Raw genomic sequence first — 20,130 nt, 5'->3', positions numbered from 1 at the left:
ATGTGATTTTTTTCTGATGGACAAGTGCTTGTGACCATTCACAAGAACTTGTGGTCATCCGATGTTCAGTATTTTCAGTACTACAATTTGTAACATCGTTAAATTAATTTTCAAATCATGAGACATTTTACCAGGTGGAGTCTAATAAACGATAATATAACAATAATCCTATTGCATGGATTTTAAACTAATAAAATTCTTCTCAATAAATGTTATACTTGGACAAGCTTTTGGAAAAGCTAGTGTTTGAAATATTGATACATCTTATTATGTGTTCTACGTCACGAATATAGAGGCGGAACTGACGAAGTTCTCATCGATAACTTTTTCTCGTGATCAAGTAGACAAGCCGAAAACATTTTGAAGCTTTAGCCCAAATTATGTGATTTGACAATATGATACTGTTAATGCATTTTCACATTCTAATTATGTAATTCATGTTGAAAATATTCAAACCATAGTATCTGGAAAAGGTAAATAAAAAACCATTATTCATAAGCACACTTTACACGCCCCTTTTCACTGAGCACCATGATTTTTTAAAATTGTGTTTTGAACTGCGTTGTTTGAGATTATCTATAAAGAATATTAAAAACAAAAAACAGGACCTACTAGAAATCATTGATACTGTCAAACCAGATATCATACTAGGTACCGAAACATGGTTAGAACCAAACACCTCTTCTTATGAGTACTTTCCATCAGATTTATATAATGTGTATCGCAATGACAGGGCACCAAGTACCAACAACCAAAGCTATGGGGGTGTACTTATAGCAATCACAAAAGAATTCATAAGTTCAGAGGTAAAAGAACTAGAAACTGAATGTGAAGTAGTCTGGGCAGAAATCAATATTGCTGGCTCAAAAAACATCTTAATATCATCCTATTACAGACCACCATCTGATACAGGTTTGTCACTAGAGCAACTCCATCAATCTCTAAATCGTATCAATAGTCAATCAAATGCAACTATTATTGTGGGGGGTGATTTTAACTTGGGACATATTGATTGGTCAACATCAAGCACAATACCAGGCAAACCTGACATACAACTTCACCAAAATCTCTTAGATATAATGAATGACACAAACCTACATCAAGTTGTCAATACACCAACAAGAAATGATCGCATACTAGATCTAATAATGATTAATAACCCAACATACATCAACAAAGTAACCACACTACCACCAATAGGTTCAAGCGACCATGATATTGTCTATGTCGAAGCAGACATCTGGCTTAAGAGAATAAGAGAAACCCCACAAAAAGTATACAAGTATAACAAAGCCAACTGGGACGAAATTAAACTTGACATAAGTACCATCTACAAATCAATCATTGACAACTATGATTCTCTTAACACCAATGAGCTATGGGAACTATTTAAAACCAAACTCATCAGCTCTGTCGAAAAACACATTCCATCAAAAATCCTACGAAACAAACATCGATTACCGTGGATATCTGATAAATTAAGACGACAAATTAACAAGAAAAACAAACTTTACAAAAAGCGAAAAAACAGCGAATACACGGAGAAATATAAAAAGATGAAAGCTCAGGTACAAAAAGATCAAAGGAAAGCCTACTGGGAATATATTGAAAAACTTATATGTGATCTTCCAATTAATGAACCAGACATTCAAATACAAAATCAGAGCAAACCTAAGAAACTCTTTCAATACATCAAGTCAATAAGAACTGACAAATCTGGTATCTCTGCACTAAAGAAAGACGGCAACATCATTACAGACGCCACAGAGAAAGCAAATCTCTTAAACGAACAATTTCAATCTGTATTTACCCCAGTTACAGATGACCCAATACCAAACAAAGGCATCAGTTCACATCCTAATATCAGCGAATTACATATAACACCAAATGGGATCGAAAAACTCTTAAATAAGATCAACCCACATAAAGCCACCGGCCCAGATAACATCAGTGGCCGCTTACTGAAAGAAATGAAGACAGAAATTGCACCAATACTATGCTTAATTTTTAACAAATCATACAACACTGGTATTACACCTAACGACTGGAAACACGCTAGAGTCGCACCAGCATATAAAAAAGGGGATAAGCATAAACCGGTCAATTATAGACCTATTTCATTAACTTGTATTTGCTGCAAGTTAATGGAACACATAGTAACATCACACATTATGAAACATCTCGAATCAAATAACATCTTGTACGACCTTCAACATGGCTTTCGGCACTCTCGTTCTTGTGAGACACAACTTCTCTCCTTCATTCAAGAACTTCAATCCACAAACAATTCAAATACACAAACAGACCTTGTAATAATGGACTTTGCGAAAGCCTTTGATAAAGTTCCGCATCGTCACTTACTATACAAATTACACTATTTTGGCATTAATGGAAACACTTTAAATTGGATCTCTGCATTTCTCTCTGATCGAACCCAGACAGTTGTTCTGGATGGAAGATCATCAAGCACAGTCCCAGTCACCTCTGGGGTTCCTCAAGGTACTGTCTTAGGTCCTGTCTTATTCTTGGCGTATATCAACGACCTTCCAGACTACCTTACACATAGCAAACTAAGACTATTTGCTGATGACAGTATCTTATACATGCCAGTTAAATCCCAGAGTGACTGCCTAAAACTGCAAGCTGACCTTGACGCAGCTACAAAATGGGAAGAGGACTGGCTGATGGCCTTCCACCCAGACAAGTGTAATGTTCTCTCTGTAACAACTAAACGTCAACCTTTAAAACATAATTACACTCTCCACAATCATATACTAGAATCTGTTACATCTGCTAAGTACTTAGGCATCACATTACAATCAAACCTTAAATGGGACAAACACATAGATGACAATATATCAAAGGCCAACAAAACTCTCGGCTTCCTTCGAAGAAATCTAAAAACATCAAACCAAAACATCAAGAGCCAGGCATACCAAGCACTTGTCCGTCCCAAACTCGAATACTCTTGCTCAGTTTGGGACCCCCACACTTCAGAATCTATTTCAAAGATAGAGATGGTCCAAAGGCGAGCTGCTAGGTATGCCTGCAACAGGTATCATAATACTAGTAGTGTATCAAACATGCTGAACACACTAAACTGGCCTATTTTGACACAACGCAGACTGCGTGCACGACTGGTTATGATGTACAAGATCACACATCAACTTGTTGCTATACCATCTAGCACAATTCTCATTCCATCAGACTCAAGAACCAGAAAACATCATTCTCACACCTTCAGACATATTTATACATCAAAAGACTCGTACAGATTTTCATTCTTCCCATACACAATAACTCAATGGAATCTTTTACCAACCACAGTAGTAAATACACAGACAGTCGACTCTTTCAGAGATCAGCTAACATATGCTGTTCTCTCCACTATTATTTAAAAAACTTCATCTCATGTACATAGTTTTAATCACTACATCTGTTCTTTGCACTGTTTGTAAATATAACTTAATTTTAATAAATAGGCCACGTATGCACCAGTTATTAATCATCTTTATTCAGATGGAAAACTGGAAAACTTAAAGAAGAAGAATAGTTCAACTGTTGTGTTTACTATTGTCTATGCAAATATAGTATTCTAGGTTGAAGAAATAGTGTACTATAAATACTTGACATAACATTCATTGATTCTTAGGTTTCATGAAATTATAATACATGTTATGAGGGGGGGATAGGAGGGGTCTTGATCCCGAAATCCCGGACTTGAAAAAACGAAATCCCGAGGTCCTGAATTTAATTAAAGCAAATCCCGACATCCCAAAATCCGAAAAAAAGGATTCCCGGATCCCGAAAGGGTCAATCTCGAAATCCCGAGCTTAAAAACACCCGATCCTGGAGTCCCGATAAAGGTCCTATCCCCCCTCTGTTATATCGTCTCGTATTGTGTTTTCGACCGTCTGACTTTTTCGACCTAATTCTACTTTCACTTGCCGCATGACGTCATATTCCGCTGCTATACTTAGTAACAATAGCAAATGATACCACGTGGTGTGAAGATTTTTCAAATAAAGTTATTATATTAAGTATTTACGTTTTTTTTATTTGATATCACATTTTTGTACCCTTTTCACTAATCATTTGCTAATACTAGTTTTACCTTCCAAAAGAATCGGTCTAAAATAAACGAATTTTCTAAACTCATGGCAGAGGTCTTTTTGCATGCAAAGTTAACTTCAAGGTCATTAAGTCACATGACTGTCAGGTGGTTAGTTTTAATGAGGGGCGTAAAGGGAGGTATCTGCATGGAAGAACGCGAAATAAAACTGCCATTTCACGATGAACGAACAATTAAAAATGCCTTGCACGGTGATCTTTTTATCGATTTCACGAAACACGGTGAATAAAGAACCTTTTTCACGGCTTCACGTGAAATAAAAATGGCCAAACACGTTGCACGAAATAACACTTTACCACCCTCTGTAATACTTAAAAGTTAATTTGAATACGGAAATACGCATGCTCCTTACAGCTTTTTACTGAAAAAATAAAATATCAGTTAAATTTTATTTACAGAAAAAACAGTGTCTGGAATTTACAGACAATACTCACCAACCTCACTTTCACAATGGATTAAGCAAAGTATTTAACAAAAACATGAATGTATACAAGACCATATATACAAGGCTTCCAAAGTGCCTCATTCTGAAAGGTGTACAACTTGTCCAAAAAAGACATCAAATAATATTTTATCTCTTATAGTTGTATATTTAACCATTTAAGGTAGCACAGTACAAAGATTTGTTCACTCCTAATCAGACAACTTTAAACTGATGTAATTCATTTCATCCTTCTTTATATTTTATAAATGAGGTACCAAAAGAAAGAAGAAAGATTAATCTTTCAAATTGTGATAATTTCATTATGACATAATTATTACATAATTAATTATTATGTAATTAGTCGCTATATTGTGATGTCCACACTTAAATGAATTTAGCGTCTTTGTTCTTCATAGCATCCCAAAATATTTTATAGATTCTTGTACAACACAGCTTGACCTCCAAAACTGTGTCTCAGATTTCCAAAAACATCAATAGAACAAATTTTATACCCAATTGAATTTAGTGGTCTCTAATGAATTGATTTTGTAAACTTCATTGAAGATTTATGAGAGAATGAAATACAATAGGAAAAATCTGAGACACAGTTTTGGAGGTCAAACTGTGTTGTGCAAGAATCTATAAAAAAAATTAGGATGCTATGAAGAACAAAGAAGCTAAATTCATTTAAGTGTGGACATCACAATATAGCGACTTATTACATAATAATTAATTATGTAATAATTATGTCATAATGAAATTATCACAATTTGAAAGATTAATCCTTCTTCTTTCTTTTGGTATCTCATTTATAAAATTTAAAGAAAGATGAGTGGAATTACATCAGTTTAAAGATGTCTCATTGGGGATGAAAAATCTTTGTATTGTGCTACCTTAATTCTTTAAGTCATAAGTTTGATCGCCTCTAACACTTTAATATAAACTTTGGTATCAAATTTATAACCAATTCCAGATATGTACCAGATGTCGTTTCCGACTTTTGACCCGTTTTTAACCGGATTTTTGTGACAAAAATGTCGGTTATTGATTTGGGGATGTACGGCGGGCGGGCGGGCGGTCGGGCGGGCGGCAATCAAATGTTGTCCGTGCATTAACTCATGAACCGTTCAACCAAAGCTTTTAAAATTTTAATATGTTATTACTGACAACTATACGAAGGTCAAGTTCAATAATGGCGATTTTGACTTTTACCGTTCATGAGTAATGGTTCTTGAAAGATTGAAAAATGGAGTTGTTCGTGCATTTACGCATGAGCTGTTCTACCAAAGCTTCCCAAATTTTAATATGTTGTTACTAATGACAGAATGGAGGTCAAGTTCAATAATGACGAATTTGACTTTTACCGTTCAGGAGTTATGGTTCTTGAAAGATTGAAAAATGGAGTTTCCAGTCATGTCCGTGCATTTATGCATGAACTGTTCTACCAAAGCTTCCGAAATTTTAATATGCTGTTACTGATGACAAAATGGAGGTCAAGTTCAATAATGACGATTTTGACTTTTACCGTTCAGGAGTTATGGTTCTTGAAAGATTGAAAAATGGTGTTTCCCGTCGTGTCCGTGCATTTTCTCATGAACCATTCAACCAAAGCTTTTGAAATTTTAATATGTTGTTACTGATGACAAAATAGAGGTCAATTTCAATAATGACGATTTTGACTTTTACCGTTCAGGAGTTATGGTTCTTGAAAGATCGTAAAATGGTGTTTCCATTCACGTTGTTGCATTTACTCATGAACCATTCAATCTAAGCTTTTCAAATTTTAATATGTTGATACTGATGACAAAATGGAGGTCAAATTTGATATTGACGATTTTCACTTTCACCATTCATCAGTAATGGTTCTTGTGATATTGCCAGGACACAAATAAATGTTAATAAATCCGGTTTGCTGTCGTTGTGACAGCCTCTTGTTTTTAGATAGGTCGAAAACACAAGACGCTTGTTTTTGTCAACAAAGTTGCCATCGATCTAATGAACTCAAATGAAAAAATAAATTAAAGATCGAAATATATTTCCGATACAATTATTTTATGCACAAGTATACTAGCGACTCTTAAAATATTAGGTATGTCTATGTTCAAACATACCTAACAGGGAAATTCGGAAAAATATGTTAGTAGGTCGAAAATACAATACACGAGGATATTTAATGTCCTGTAATTGTTAATTTATATATGATGCATGAGGGTTAGTCCAAATAATTATGCTGTTTTAAATTTTTGCTTTGACGCCTTCCTGCATTAATGTAAGGCGTCAAAGAAAAAAATATAATAGCCGTTCAAGACGTCATAATTATTTGTAGGACTATATGAGGGTATGAATGCCCATTACTGTTAGTGAAAAGGGACATTTTCTTCTATTGTTAGCGTCTAATTGGTTTAAATTTTAAGTGATTCTTAGGTACCAACTGTCACCCTTACTTGAAGTAATAGTGTAACATCACAACATAGAAAGATGCACAACAAATATCATTTGAAATAGCTTAATTCAATCAAAAGACATATTAACCATGTTAACAAAAGTGAACATACAATGTACACTGCAGGAATAAATTGGATCTATAAAAATAAGGGTGATATGTTAAATAATTTCAGAAAGTCAAAAATAACAAATCATGCATAAAGAGACTAAAATAAGCTTAAACACATCTGACATCCCACGGATTTAGTATTTTTATGTCATGGACAGGCAATGAAGACATAAATTTAGTATTTAAATTTCATGTTGCTATATATATATTTGTCTTCTGAGTATTGTTTTGCACATAAATTAGGGTGATCATTAGCTCACCTGGCCCGAAGGGCCAAGTGAGCTTTTCCCATCACTTGACGTCCGTCGTCGTCCGTCGTCATTAACTTTTACAAAAATCTTCTTCTCTGAAACTACTGGGCCAAATTAAACTAAACTTGGCCACAATCATCATTGGGGTATCTAGTTTAAAAAGATGGCCGCCATGGCTAAAAATAGAACATAGGGATAAAATGCAGTTTTTGGCTTATAACTCAAATACCAAAGCATTTAGAGCAAATCTGACACAGGGTAAAATTGTTTATCAGGTCAAGATCTATCTGCACTCAAATTTTCAGATGAATCCGACAACCCGTTATTGGGTTGCTGCTCCTGAACTGGTAATTTTAGGTAATTTTTGCTGTTTTTGGCTATTATCTTGAATATTATTATAGATAGAGATAAACTGTAAACAGCAATAATGTTCAGCAAAGTAAGATTTACAAATAAGTCAGCATGACCAAAATGGTCAGTTGACCCCTTTAGGAGTTATTGACCTTTATAGTCAATTTTTAACCATTTTTCGTAAATCTTAGTAATCTTTTACAAAAATCTTCTCCTCTGAAACTACTGGGCCAAATTAATCCAAACTTGGCCACAATCATCTTTGGGTTATCTAGTTTAAAAATGTGTGGTGTGACCCGCCAACCAACCAAAATGGCCGCCATGGCTAAAAATAGAACATAGGGGTAAAATGCAGTTTTTGGCTTATAAATCCAAAACCAAAGCATTTAGAGCAAATCTGACATGTGATAAAAGTGTTTATCAGGTCAAAATTTATCTGTCCTGAAATTTTCAGATGAATCGGACAACCTGTTGTTGGGTTGCTGCCCCTAAATTGATAATTTTAAGGAAATTTTGACGTTTTTTGTTATTATCTTGAATATTATTATAGATAGAGATAAACTGTAAACAGCAATAATGTACAGCAAAGTAAGACCTTAAAAATAAGTCAACATGACCAAAATGGTCAGTTGACCCCCTAAAGAGTTATTGTCCTTTATAGTTAATTTTTAACAATTTTCATAAAATTTGTAAATTTTTACTAACATTTTCCACTGAAACTACTGGGCCAAGATCATTAAAGATAGAGATAATTGTAAGCAGCAAGAATGTTCAGTAAAGTAAGATGTACTGTGAGTGAAACACATCACCATCACCAAAACACAATTTTGTCATGAATCCATCTGCTTCCTTTGTTTAATATTCACATACCAAGGTTAGCGACACAGTCTCTTTAGAGCCTCTAGTTTTTTATTATACGACCGCAAAAATTTTAATTTTTTGGTTGTATATTGCTATCACGTTGGCGTCGTCGTCGTCGTCGTCCGAATACTTTTAGTTTTCATACTCTAACTTTAGTAAAAGTGAATAGAAATCAATGAAATTTTAACACAAGGTTTATGACCACAAAAGGAAGGTTGGGATTGATTTTGGGAGTTTTGGTCCCAACATTTTAGGAATTAGGGACCAAAAAGGGCCCAAATAAGCATTTTCTTGGTTTTCGCACCATAACTTTAGTATAAGTAAATAGAAATCTATGAAATTTAAACACAAGGTTTATGATCATAAAAGGAAGGTTGGGTTTGGTCCCAACAGTTTAGGAATAAGGTCCAAAATTGAACTTTGTGTGATTTCATAAAAAATTGAATAATTGGGGTTCTTTGATATGCCGAATCTAACTATGTATGTAGGTTCTTAATTTTTGGTCCCGTTTTCAAATTGGTCTACATTAAGGTCCAAAGGGTCCAAAATTAAACTTAGTTTGATTTTAACAAAAATTAAATTCTTGGGCTTATTTGATATGCTTTATCTAAACATGTACTTTGATTTTTGATTATGGGCCCAGTTTTCAAGTTGGTCCAAATCAGGATTCCATATCAAGTATTGTGCAATAGCAAGAAATTTTCAATTGCACAGTATTGCACAATAGCAAGAAATATCTAATTGCACAATATTGTGCAATAGCAATTAATTTTCAATTGGAGTTATCTTTCTTTGTATAGAATATTAGTTGATAATATATGTTGGAAATTTGCCAGACATGACTATGATGTCATTTTCTATTTTTATTTGCCAATAACTTTATGTAAATAACTTCATTGGAAATTTGCCAATATAAAATGTTGCTGAAGAAGCTTTTTTTCCTTATCTTATCTAAAATGTTTTTAGATAATGTATGTTGGACATTTGCCAGACATGACTATGATGTCATTTTCTATTTTTATTTGCCAATAACTTTATGTAAATAACTTCATTGGAAATTTGCCAATATAAAATGTTGCTGATGAAGTTTTTTTTATTGTTTTATACAATAAACAATGTATATTCACTTTTACTACCAACCAATCTTTACCATTCAGTGATAACAAGCACTTTATTTTACATTTTAATATTTTATGATGTATTTAAAAGAGTAGTTATTGTTGCAAACTCCATTAGAAATTTGAATTGATATCAGTTTTGGAAAAAGGGTAACGGGGATGTGAAAAAAAACATGGGGGGGGGGGGGGGGGGGGGGGGGTTAAATTTTTCTCATTTCAGATTTCATAAATAAAAAGAAAATTTCAAACATTTTTTTGAGAGGATTAATATTCAAAACAGCATAGTGAATTGCTCAACTTTAGGCAAAACAAATTTTTTAAGTTCATTAGACCACATAATAAAGGCACATTCATTCTGTGTCAGAAACCTATGCTGTGTCAACTATTTAATTTTAGATTTAAATAAGTTTGAAGAAGAAATCTTTAATTGATTTGTATAATCTTGACATTTGTTTTGTGTAAAAAAAACCATGTAATGTCAAAAATTTGATCACAATCCAAATTCAGAGCTGTATCACGCTTGAATGTTTTGTCCATACTTGCCCCAACTGTTCAGGGTTCGACCTCTGCGGTCGTATAAAGCTGCACCCTGCGGAGCACCTGGTTGTGAATTGTTTTCCATTTTCATGTCAGGGCCTTTTATAGCTGGCTACATTGTACATTTTTAGCTCACCTGACTGGAAAGGTCAATTTTAAGTCAATTTTGCAGTTTTTGGTTGTTATCTTGAATACTATTATAGATAGAGATAAACTGTTAACAGCAATAATGTTCAGCAAAGTAAGACCTACAAATAAGTCAGCAAGACCAAAATTGTCAGTCAACCCCTTTAAGGAGTTATTGCCCTTTATAGTCAATTTTTAACAACTTTTCGTCATTTTTTGTAACTTGTACAAAAATCTTTTTCTCTGAAACTACTTGGCCAAATTTAACCAAACTTAGCCACAATTATCATTGTGGTATATAGTTTAAAAAATGTGTCCGATGACCCCACCTACCAAACAAAATGGCCGACATGGCTAAAATTAGAACATAGTTGTAAAATGCAGTTTTTGCTTTATATCTTTGGACCTAAGACATTTAGGGCAAATTTTTCAAGATTTAAATGTCCATCAGAATAAGATCTATATCCTCACAAATTTTCAGATGAATCCGACAATCCGTTGTTGGGTTGCTGCCCTAAAATTGGTAATTTTAAGGAAATTTTGCAGTTTTTATACGACCGCAAATTTTGAAAAAATTTTCGTCGTATATTGCTATCACATTGGCGTCGGCGTCGTCGTCGTCGTCGTCGTCCGGCGTCCGAATACTTTTAGTTTTCGCACTCTAACTTTAGTAAAAGTGAATGAAAATCTATGAAATTTTAACACAAGGTTTATGACCACAAAAGGAAGGTTGGTATTGATTTTGGGAGTTTTGGTCCCAACATTTTAGGAATTAGGGGCCAAAAAGGGCCCAAATAAGCATTTTCTTGGTTTTCGCACTATAACTTTAGTTTAAGTTAATAGAAATCTATGAAATTTTGACACAAGGTTTATGACCACAAAAGAACGGTTGGGATTGATTTTGGGAGTTTTGGTCTCAACAGTTTAGGAATTAGGGGCCAAAAAAGGGCCCAAATAAGCATTATTCTTGGTTTTCGCACAATAACATTAGTTTAAGTAAATAGAAATCAATGAAATTTAAACACAATGTTAATGACTACAAAAGGAAGGTTGGTATTGATTTTGGGAGTTTAGGTCCCAACAGTTTAGGAATTAGGGGCCAAAAAGGGACCCAAATAAGCATTTTTCTTGGTTTTCGCACCATAACGTTAGTATAAGTAAATAGAAATCTATGAAATTTAAACACAAGGTTTATGACCATAAAAGAAAGGTTGGGTTTGATTTTGGGAGTTTTGGTCCCAACATAATAAGGGGCCCAAAGGGTCCAAAATTAAACTTTTGTTTGATTTCATCAAAATTGAATAATTGGGGTTCTTTGATATGCTGAATCTAACTGTCATGACTGTGTATGTAGATTTTTAACTTTTGGTCCCGTTTTCAAATTGGTCTACATTAAGGTCCAAAGGGTCCAAAATTAAACTTAGTTTGATTTTGACAAAAAATGAATCAGTTAGGTTCTTTGATATGCTGAATCTAAAAATGTACTTAGATTCTTGATTATTGGCCCAGTTTTCAAGTTGGTCCAAATCGGGGTCCAAAATTAAACTTTGTTTGATTTCATCAAAAATTGAATAAATGGGGTTCTTTGATATACCAAATCTAACTGTGTATGTAGATTCTTCATTTTTGGTCCTGTTTTCAAATTGGTCTACACTAAAGTCCAAAGGGTCCAAAATTAAACTTAGTCTGATTTTAACAAAAATTGAAATCTTGAAGTTCTTTGATATGCTGAATTCAAAAATGTACTTAGATTTTTTATTATGGGCCCAGTTTTCAAGTTGGTCCAAATCAGGATCTAAAATTATTATATTAAGTATTGTGCAATAGCAAGTCTTTTCAATTGCACAGTATTGCGCAATGGCAAGAAATATCTAATTGCACAATATTGTGAAATATCAAAAAAAAAATTAATTAGAGTTATCTTTCTTTGTCCAGAATAGTAAGCAAGAAATATCTAATTGCAAAATATTGTGCAATAGCAAGATTTTTTTTTAATTGGAGTTATCTTTCTTTGTCCAGAATCAACTTAAATCTTTGTTATATACAATATACAATGTATATTCACTTTTTACTACCAACTGATAAATTAAAATAATCTTTACCATTCAGTGATAACAAGCTGTTTTTTTACATCTTAATATTTTATGATGTATTTAAATGAGTAGTTATTGTTGCAAACTCCATTAGAAATTTTAATTGAGATTAGTTTTGGAATAAGGGAAAGGGGGATGTGATTAAAAAAATTGGGTTCAATTTTTCTCATTTGAAATTTCATAAATGAAAAAGAAAATTTCTTCAAACATTTTTTTGAGAGGATTAATATTCAACAGCATAGTGAATTGCTCTAAGAGAAACAAAAATTTTAAGTTCATTAGAACACATTCATTCTGTGTCAGAAACCTATGCTGTGTCAACTATTTAATCACAATCTAAATTTAGAGCTGAATCCAGCTTGAATGTTGTGTCCATACTTGCCCTAACCGTTCAGGGTTCAACCTCTGCGGTCGTATAAAGCTACGCCCTGCGTAGCATCTGGTTGGTTATTATCTTCATAATCTTGAATACTATTATAGATAGAGATAAACTGCAAACAGCAATAATGTTTAACAAAGTAAGACCTACAAATAAGTCAAACATGACCAAAATTGTCAGTCAACCCCTTAAGGAGTTATTGCCCTTTATAGTCAATTTTTAACAACTTTTTCGTCATTTTTTGTAACTTGTACAAAAATCTTCTTCTCTGAAACTACTTGGCCAAATTTAACCAAACTTGGCCACAATTATCATTGTGGTATATAGTTTTAAAAATGTGTTAGATGACCCCACCTACCAAACAAAATGGCCGACATAGTTAATATTAGAACATAGTTGTAAAATGCAGTTTTTACTTTATATCTTTGAACCTAAGACATTTAGGGCAAATCTTTCACAGATTTAAATGTCCATCAGAATATGATCTATCCCCTCACAAATTTTCAGATGAATCCGACAATCCATTGTTGGGTTGCTGCCCTAAAATTGGTAATTTTAAGGAAATTTTGCAGATTTTGGTTATTATCGTGAATACTATTATAGATAGAGATAAACTGTAAACAGCAATAATGTTCATCAAAGTTAGATCTACAAATGAGTCAACATGGTGAAATTGTTAGAGGCCCCCTTAAGGAGTTATTGCCCTTTATAGTCAATATTGAACAACTTTTCGTCATTTTTGTTACTTTTACAAAAATCTTCTATTCTAAAACTATTGGCCAAATTTAACCAAACTTGGCCACAATCATTACTAGGGTATCTTTTTTAAAAAAGTGTCTAATGACCCCGCCTACCAACCAAGATGGCCGACATCAGTAAATACAGTAACAGGTGAGCGACACAGGCTCTTGAGAGCCTGTACTTTCTCATTGTAAAAGGTCTTATGGTGACCTATAAGTGTTATTCTATATTATTTGGTTTCTAGGGAAAAGTTGTCTCATTTAGTTATTTGCAATCATACCATGCACATCTTCAAATTTATATTGTATGATTACCAAAACCCAAATCGAAATATGTCAAAAGAAAATACAATTAATCCTCAGATCTGGATCAACAGTACCAGAAATGGCTACATACAATGTATATTTTATTTATGTTTTTCAGCATTTTTAAATGGTTATAATGTCTGAACAAACATTTAATGTTCCGGGAGTACCCCCAGATCTTAGGAAGGAAGAAACAATTCATCAGATAGCAGATTCCTTAGAATACTTGAATAAGATGGCTAATGATGTCTTTCAAAGGATAAGCTCAAGAGTGACAGAAAATCGAACAAGACTTCAAAAAATAAATGATCGTGTTAATCTAGCTCAAGCCAGAGTGGATAAAATAAGAGGAGGAAGTAATAAAGCAACAAAAGTATTTGCATTGTCTAAATATCCTGGAAAAGAAAACTTTGAAGAGTACAAAATTCTTTTTCCTAGTCATAATACTAATGGTCTCACGGAGGTGCAGAGATCCCATTATAAAGTTCAGTCCAAGCACAAAACTGCAGATGATAAAACTTTGAAGGAAAAATTGCAGTTTTATAGTGTTCAGTTCAATACAAAGAAAAATAAAAAGGAAGGTGAAAATGTACATGAAGGTCTTGGTCGACTGCCAAAATCAGTAACTTCTACTAGTTCCCTTCTATTGTTTAATACTCCAGAAAATTTGTAAGTAATGCTAGAAAATAACAAAATTAGAAACTAGAATCATGAGAATGTACCCTGTATAACATGTGAATTTATTGCATTGCTGTTAACACTGTTCTTTATTTTAAATTTTGAGCATCAATTTTAAACATTGGAAGTTTGATCAACTAGTTAATAGTCATGATGGTCTGTAGCTGATTTTATGATTACCTTATGTTATATGATTTCTCAAAAAAATGTTTACAATCCACTGTAAAAAATGAGAGCTCAAATTTTGTATTGAAAGGGAACAGAACACTTATACATGCTACATGCACGACCTATAGTGATGGGCATGGTTTATAACTCCTACCCATGATCACTTTATTTTGAAATTAAACTATTTTAAAGGAGCCCAAACATTTATCAACTAATTTCATGTGATTCTCAGCTCAGACTTTTTTTTTCAATTAAGCTTAATATGCATGATATGTATAATTCATTGTTCCAAATTCATGACATTCATTGAAGAAGAAAAACAACTAAATGGTTGTTCTCATGAAAAGAAGAATTTCCATATCTATCAACAGTAAGTTATTAAATGTTATCAAGTACTTTTATTGATAAACCTTTCATCAGATAGATATATTTGCACCATTAACCCAAATCAGTATCAAGCATTGATTTAGCAGTATTAGCCAAGAAAAAAGTTCTGTTTGAATTCTTTTTAAATTATTTTTACAGATATAAAAAGTATGTGATGTTAGATCCACTTGGTGTAGTGACTAAGACACGAGCAGCCATAGAGGAGGAAGATGAGTTAGCTGATGCTCCAAGTACTATTGCTCATCGAGAGGAGATGCAAAGGCTTCAAGCAGAGAATTACTTTTATATGCCAGATATTGGAATTGTTCCAGAGATTGCAGTACCAGATTTTCTTCCTAACTTATTAGGTACATGTTATACATGTTAATCTATTAGTCGTGTTAGTACATTTGTACATGTAACATGCAGTTATACCCAATTATTTGGTCGGGTTGTTGTCTCTTTGACACATTCCCCATTTCCATTCTCAATTTTAGTTGTCCTTCAAATCTTTATTTTTGGTATAGCATATTTTTAAATTTAGGTAATGATTAAAATTGAGAATGGAAACAAGGAATGTGTCAAAGAGACATCATACTGACCAAAGAGCAGTCAAATTGCCAAAGACCTCTTATGTGTCTTCAACACAAACAGTGAATCCTACACCAAGAGGCAGGCTTCAGCTCTCCCCTCAACAAAAATGTACTAGGTCAATAAAAATGGACTTTGCACTAGACTACAGGCACTACCGGGTAAATGCAGCAGGGTTAATCATGTTCGGTGCAATCTCAACTCTACCCTATACCTCTAGCCAATTGAAAAAAAACCACAGAAATATTATACGAACAATAAAGCACAGTTTAAAAGAAGTCGTATGTAAGATAGGTAACAGAAGAAACTTAGCAAAACGACAGAAGAAATAAGTCAAATGACAATGAATGACATACATTTTGTATATTATCAAAGGACTACTAGTGTTACAAACAAGCCAGCTCAAAGACCTCAATTAAACTGATCGAAGGATTGGACTGTTGTGGTTTAATCATTCACATTGTATCTGATATTCCTATCAAAATTCAATCAATTTATGATTTGAAACAAGGCCGAAATATTTCTTTTTTTATTCTGCTCTGAAATTGTCTACAAAGGAGGAAGCATGATCAGAGCCATATTTTCTCCCCACCCCAAAGAGTTAGAGTGAAAGGGCAAACAAATTCAAAGGGCTTTCACATAATTTTGTATTTATGTTATCAAACAAAATTATCTTTTACTGCATAATATTATGCTTTTACTGCATAGAACTATGAGACAAAAGAATACATCTATTTTGGCAAACTACTCAGAATATTTTTACACAATGTTGGGGTTGATAACTAGTTCGTAATAAAGATATCAAAACCTGTCGCTTGTTGTTTAAAAAAATTTGTAAAAGTTAAGTATTTCTACGTTTGTAATAAAAGTGAAAGTGTTAATATCTAAAGTATGTGTATTAAACATGTTAAACAAAACTCATAAAATTAAACTTAAGAGAAGCTACATTAATACCTTAATTTATTTGACAGTATTTTTATTATGCCCCACCTAGGATAGTAGAGGGGCATTATGTTTTCTGGTCTGTGCGTCCCTCTAGCTGTTCGTCCGTCTGTTCGTCCGTCCATTCATCCCGCTTCAGGTTAAAGTTTTTGGTCAAGGTAGTTTTTGATGAAGTTGAAGTCCAATCAACTTGAAACTTACTACACATGTTCCCCATGATATGATCTTTCTAATTTTAATGCCAAATTAGAGTTTTTACCCCAATGTCATGGTCCACTGAACGTAGAAAATGATAGTGCAAGTTTCAGGTTAAAGTTTTTGGTCAAGGTAGTTTGGGATGAAGTTGAAGTCAAATCAACTTGAAACTTACTACACATGTTCCCCATGATATGATCTTTCTAATTTTAATGCCAAATTAGAGTTTTGACCCCAATTTCATGGTCCACTAAACATAGAAAATGATAGTGCGAGTGGGGCATCCGTGTACTATGGACACATTCTTGTTCTGTTATATGAAGCATAAAGATGTGGTATGATTGCAAATGAGACTCTCTCCAAAATACAAAGAATTAAGCAATAAATGGTCACTGTACATGTGTGGCTTTCAACAATGAGCTAAACTTGTACAGTATAGAAAGCTATAAAACTTCAAATTTCTGCAAATTTCACATTTTTTTCTGTCATTCAGGTTATAATTTAGGAATACTGTGGATTCATAACTATTCGTTGGGAAGCAATTTTTCGAGGATTACGTGTGTACAGGTGAACCACAAAATTAAATGTTCAACGAATGACAAATACTCTATAGCCTTGTATGGAGACTTAGGCAAAACCACAAAATTAAATATCGATGAACATGCAAGTTTTTCCTAATGCGCGAAAATTGATATCCAAGAAAATAAATGAATCCACAGTAATCCACAAAACTTTTTAATGTGATTGATCAGTTAAAGAACAATGATGTTAGCATATATCACATTTTGGCAATTATTTTTATGCTATCAATTCTTTCATTTTTTGTTTCATTTTTCAGGTGTTGCTGATGATTTATCATACAGTGCTGACCAAGGACCTTCTATAGCACCTTCAGTGTTTGGATCTAATATTCCTGATTTACCATCAGTAGTTCCTGAACCTGACATTATTCCATCCGTTCCTGACATTGTACCATCACCAGGACCTGCTAATTCTGCTCCTCCACCTCCTCCTCCAGCTGGAGCACCACCACCTCCTCCACCAGCTGGAGCTCCACCCCCTCCACCTCCTCCTCCTCCTCCCCCTGCAGATATGCATCCACCCCCACCACCACCGCCTCCTCCAGGTGGGGATGGTCCTGTTCCTCCTGCTCCTAAAGATGTGCCTGCTGAAGTGACAGGAGGGGACGGTAGATCAAGTTTAATGGATGCCATTAGAAATGCAGGAGGATCAGGAAAAGTTAAACTTAAAGCTGTTACTGAACGAAAAGCAGACAAAAAGAAAGAAAAAGAAAAGGTCAAATCTTCTGGAGGTGGAGAAGTCAGTTTAATGGATGCATTGAAAGATCGATTAACTGGCAGGAGAAAAGGTATATCTGGCGCAGGTAGTGGTAAAAGTGAAAAAACAGACAATACACCCTCAACAGGTGGTGGATCAGTCATGGACAAAATATCATCCAAAATACCTGCTCCTCCTGCACCACCAGGGGGTCATGATGAAGAGGAAGATTGGGATTAAGGAACTATTGTACTTACAACACACAATTACACTTTTATTAATGAATTTATTTTAGCCCACATTGCCAAAAAAGACATGTGTGAGTTAATACTATCAATTGGTATCCACTGATAAAAATAAATGTAATCATCTGAAACCACTTGAACAGTTACAACCAAACTTCTTAATAATTTTAGAACTTTTTTTATTTGCATCCTCTGTCTGAGATTATGAAGCTTCTGATTACCATATGCAAGGGATTTTTTTCTTTAAAAGACTAATTCTTGAATTCGACTAAACAGTCACTCTCAAAATTAAACCAAATTCATATTTATTTTTGTTTAGAAAATTCTTATTTATGAAAATAAGGGCCTGGTTTATTTGTGAAAAGATGACAGAATGTTTTGTTTATTTAAGTCCACAGCTGTTCTAAATATTTTGTTATGAAATATGCCATTACAATATATTTTCACATTTTTACATTGAGGTCTTTTAAAGGATTGATATCAAACTTTGTTACAAAGTTCAATTTGTATGGTATTTTTTCCAAAGCAATCATGTTGTTATATCTACATTCATTTATTGTTAGTTAAGAATATAATTAGTCAAGCTTTAATATCATGAACATGAAAAAAAGAGAAAATGCTGTAAAAAGGACTATGTGGATGAATTGTTAATACTTCTTTAAATGAACAATAAATGTTAAAAGTACTTAGCTGTTGTATAAAAGTTCTGGAATGGATGTTTGTATAGATTTGTTAATAAGGTAATTATTTTACATCTGATGCATCTATTACACAAATTTACTGTGAAATATTGTTAATTATATTATAATGTTATAATAAAGATGTTTATTTTAATTTAATTATTATTATCTAGTGAAGTAGAACAAAATATGTATAAAGAAGAGGAAGAAAACATGGTTATAAAATAACAGTTTTTATGTTCCCTCAGTTGCACATACTTTATCGGTCCAAGGACAATTACTTAAAAAAACAAATATCAAAGTAATGTAGACATGTGATCACTAAGAAAGTTACTTTCCATACCTTTCGATAACTCCCATAAAAAAGTTGTGTGGCGCTCATCCAAGGCCATTAGCAAAACCCATACCATCAAAAGGTTCCTGGACAACAAGGTGTGAAACCATTTAAAAGAAAAGAGAACAATTGAAACTTGATTCAGGCTAATTTAAGCATAAACCAAAAGGTATTGTAACAATTGGCAACCAATATTGGACAACTAGTATAGTAAGATGGTAAAAGTGCCAATGAGACTCTCCATCCAAGTCACAATGTATTAAAAGTTAATATAAGTTAATGTATGGCCTTCAACATGGAGCCTTGGCTCACCATGAACAGAAAGCTTTACAGGGCTCCAACAACTAGTGTTAAAACATTCAAACAGGAAAACCAACAGTCTAATCTATATAAAAACAAGAAACTTGTGTGAACCACAACAATAAAAGACAACCACTGAACAACAGGCTCTCAACACAGGAAAGGAGCATAAAAATGTATTAGTTTAAACGTTTTAACAGGCACATGTTTGTGAAGCTTACCCATCCTCTGTCCTCTAAAATATCATGATGATGACTGCAATGAAGAAATATTTTCTTCCAATGAACATATTTTTCAGAAAAGATTGCAATCGCAGGTAATATCATAACTTCCAATTAAAAATTTAGGGCAATAATTAAAGTAACGTTCTATCAATAAACCAACAAAAATCTTCACTTAAACTACTGTGCCGAAATTTGATAAAACTTGGCCACAACTATCATCAGGGTAACTACTTTAAAATTCGGTCAAATGATCCCCA

General features: G+C 33.5%; 1 protein-coding gene across 1 annotated transcript; it reads left to right on the top strand.

The window, feature by feature from the left end:
- Nucleotides 1–283: 283 nt before the first annotated feature.
- Nucleotides 284–19,169, top strand: LOC139529852 (WASH complex subunit 1-like). The gene is made up of 4 exons (XM_071325794.1): nt 284–473; nt 13,991–14,541; nt 15,244–15,452; nt 17,651–19,169. Exons 2-4 carry the CDS (start codon nt 14,000–14,002, stop codon nt 18,328–18,330), a joined length of 1,431 nt encoding a protein of 476 aa, XP_071181895.1. The 5' UTR covers nt 284–473; nt 13,991–13,999; the 3' UTR covers nt 18,331–19,169.
- Nucleotides 19,170–20,130: the final 961 nt, after the last annotated feature.

This window comes from Mytilus edulis, chromosome 1 (assembly GCF_963676685.1).
Source record: "Mytilus edulis chromosome 1, xbMytEdul2.2, whole genome shotgun sequence".
Taxonomy (NCBI): Eukaryota; Metazoa; Mollusca; class Bivalvia; order Mytilida; family Mytilidae; genus Mytilus; species Mytilus edulis.
The sequence above is the reverse complement of the archived record's forward strand: the minus strand, read 5'-3'. Positions and strand labels throughout refer to the sequence as shown.

What these genes read in the sequence shown, in the direction of transcription:
- LOC139529852 (XM_071325794.1), top strand. Translation starts at nt 14,000, where the DNA reads ATGGTTATAATGTCTGAACAAACATTTAATGTTCCGGGAGTACCCCCA. An exon ending in TTTAATACTCCAGAAAATTT is followed by an intron (nt 14,542 to 15,243) that starts GTAAGTAATGCT and finishes TTATTTTTACAG; the next exon opens with ATATAAAAAGTATGTGATGT. An exon ending in TTTTCTTCCTAACTTATTAG is followed by an intron (nt 15,453 to 17,650) that starts GTACATGTTATA and finishes TTCATTTTTCAG; the next exon opens with GTGTTGCTGATGATTTATCA.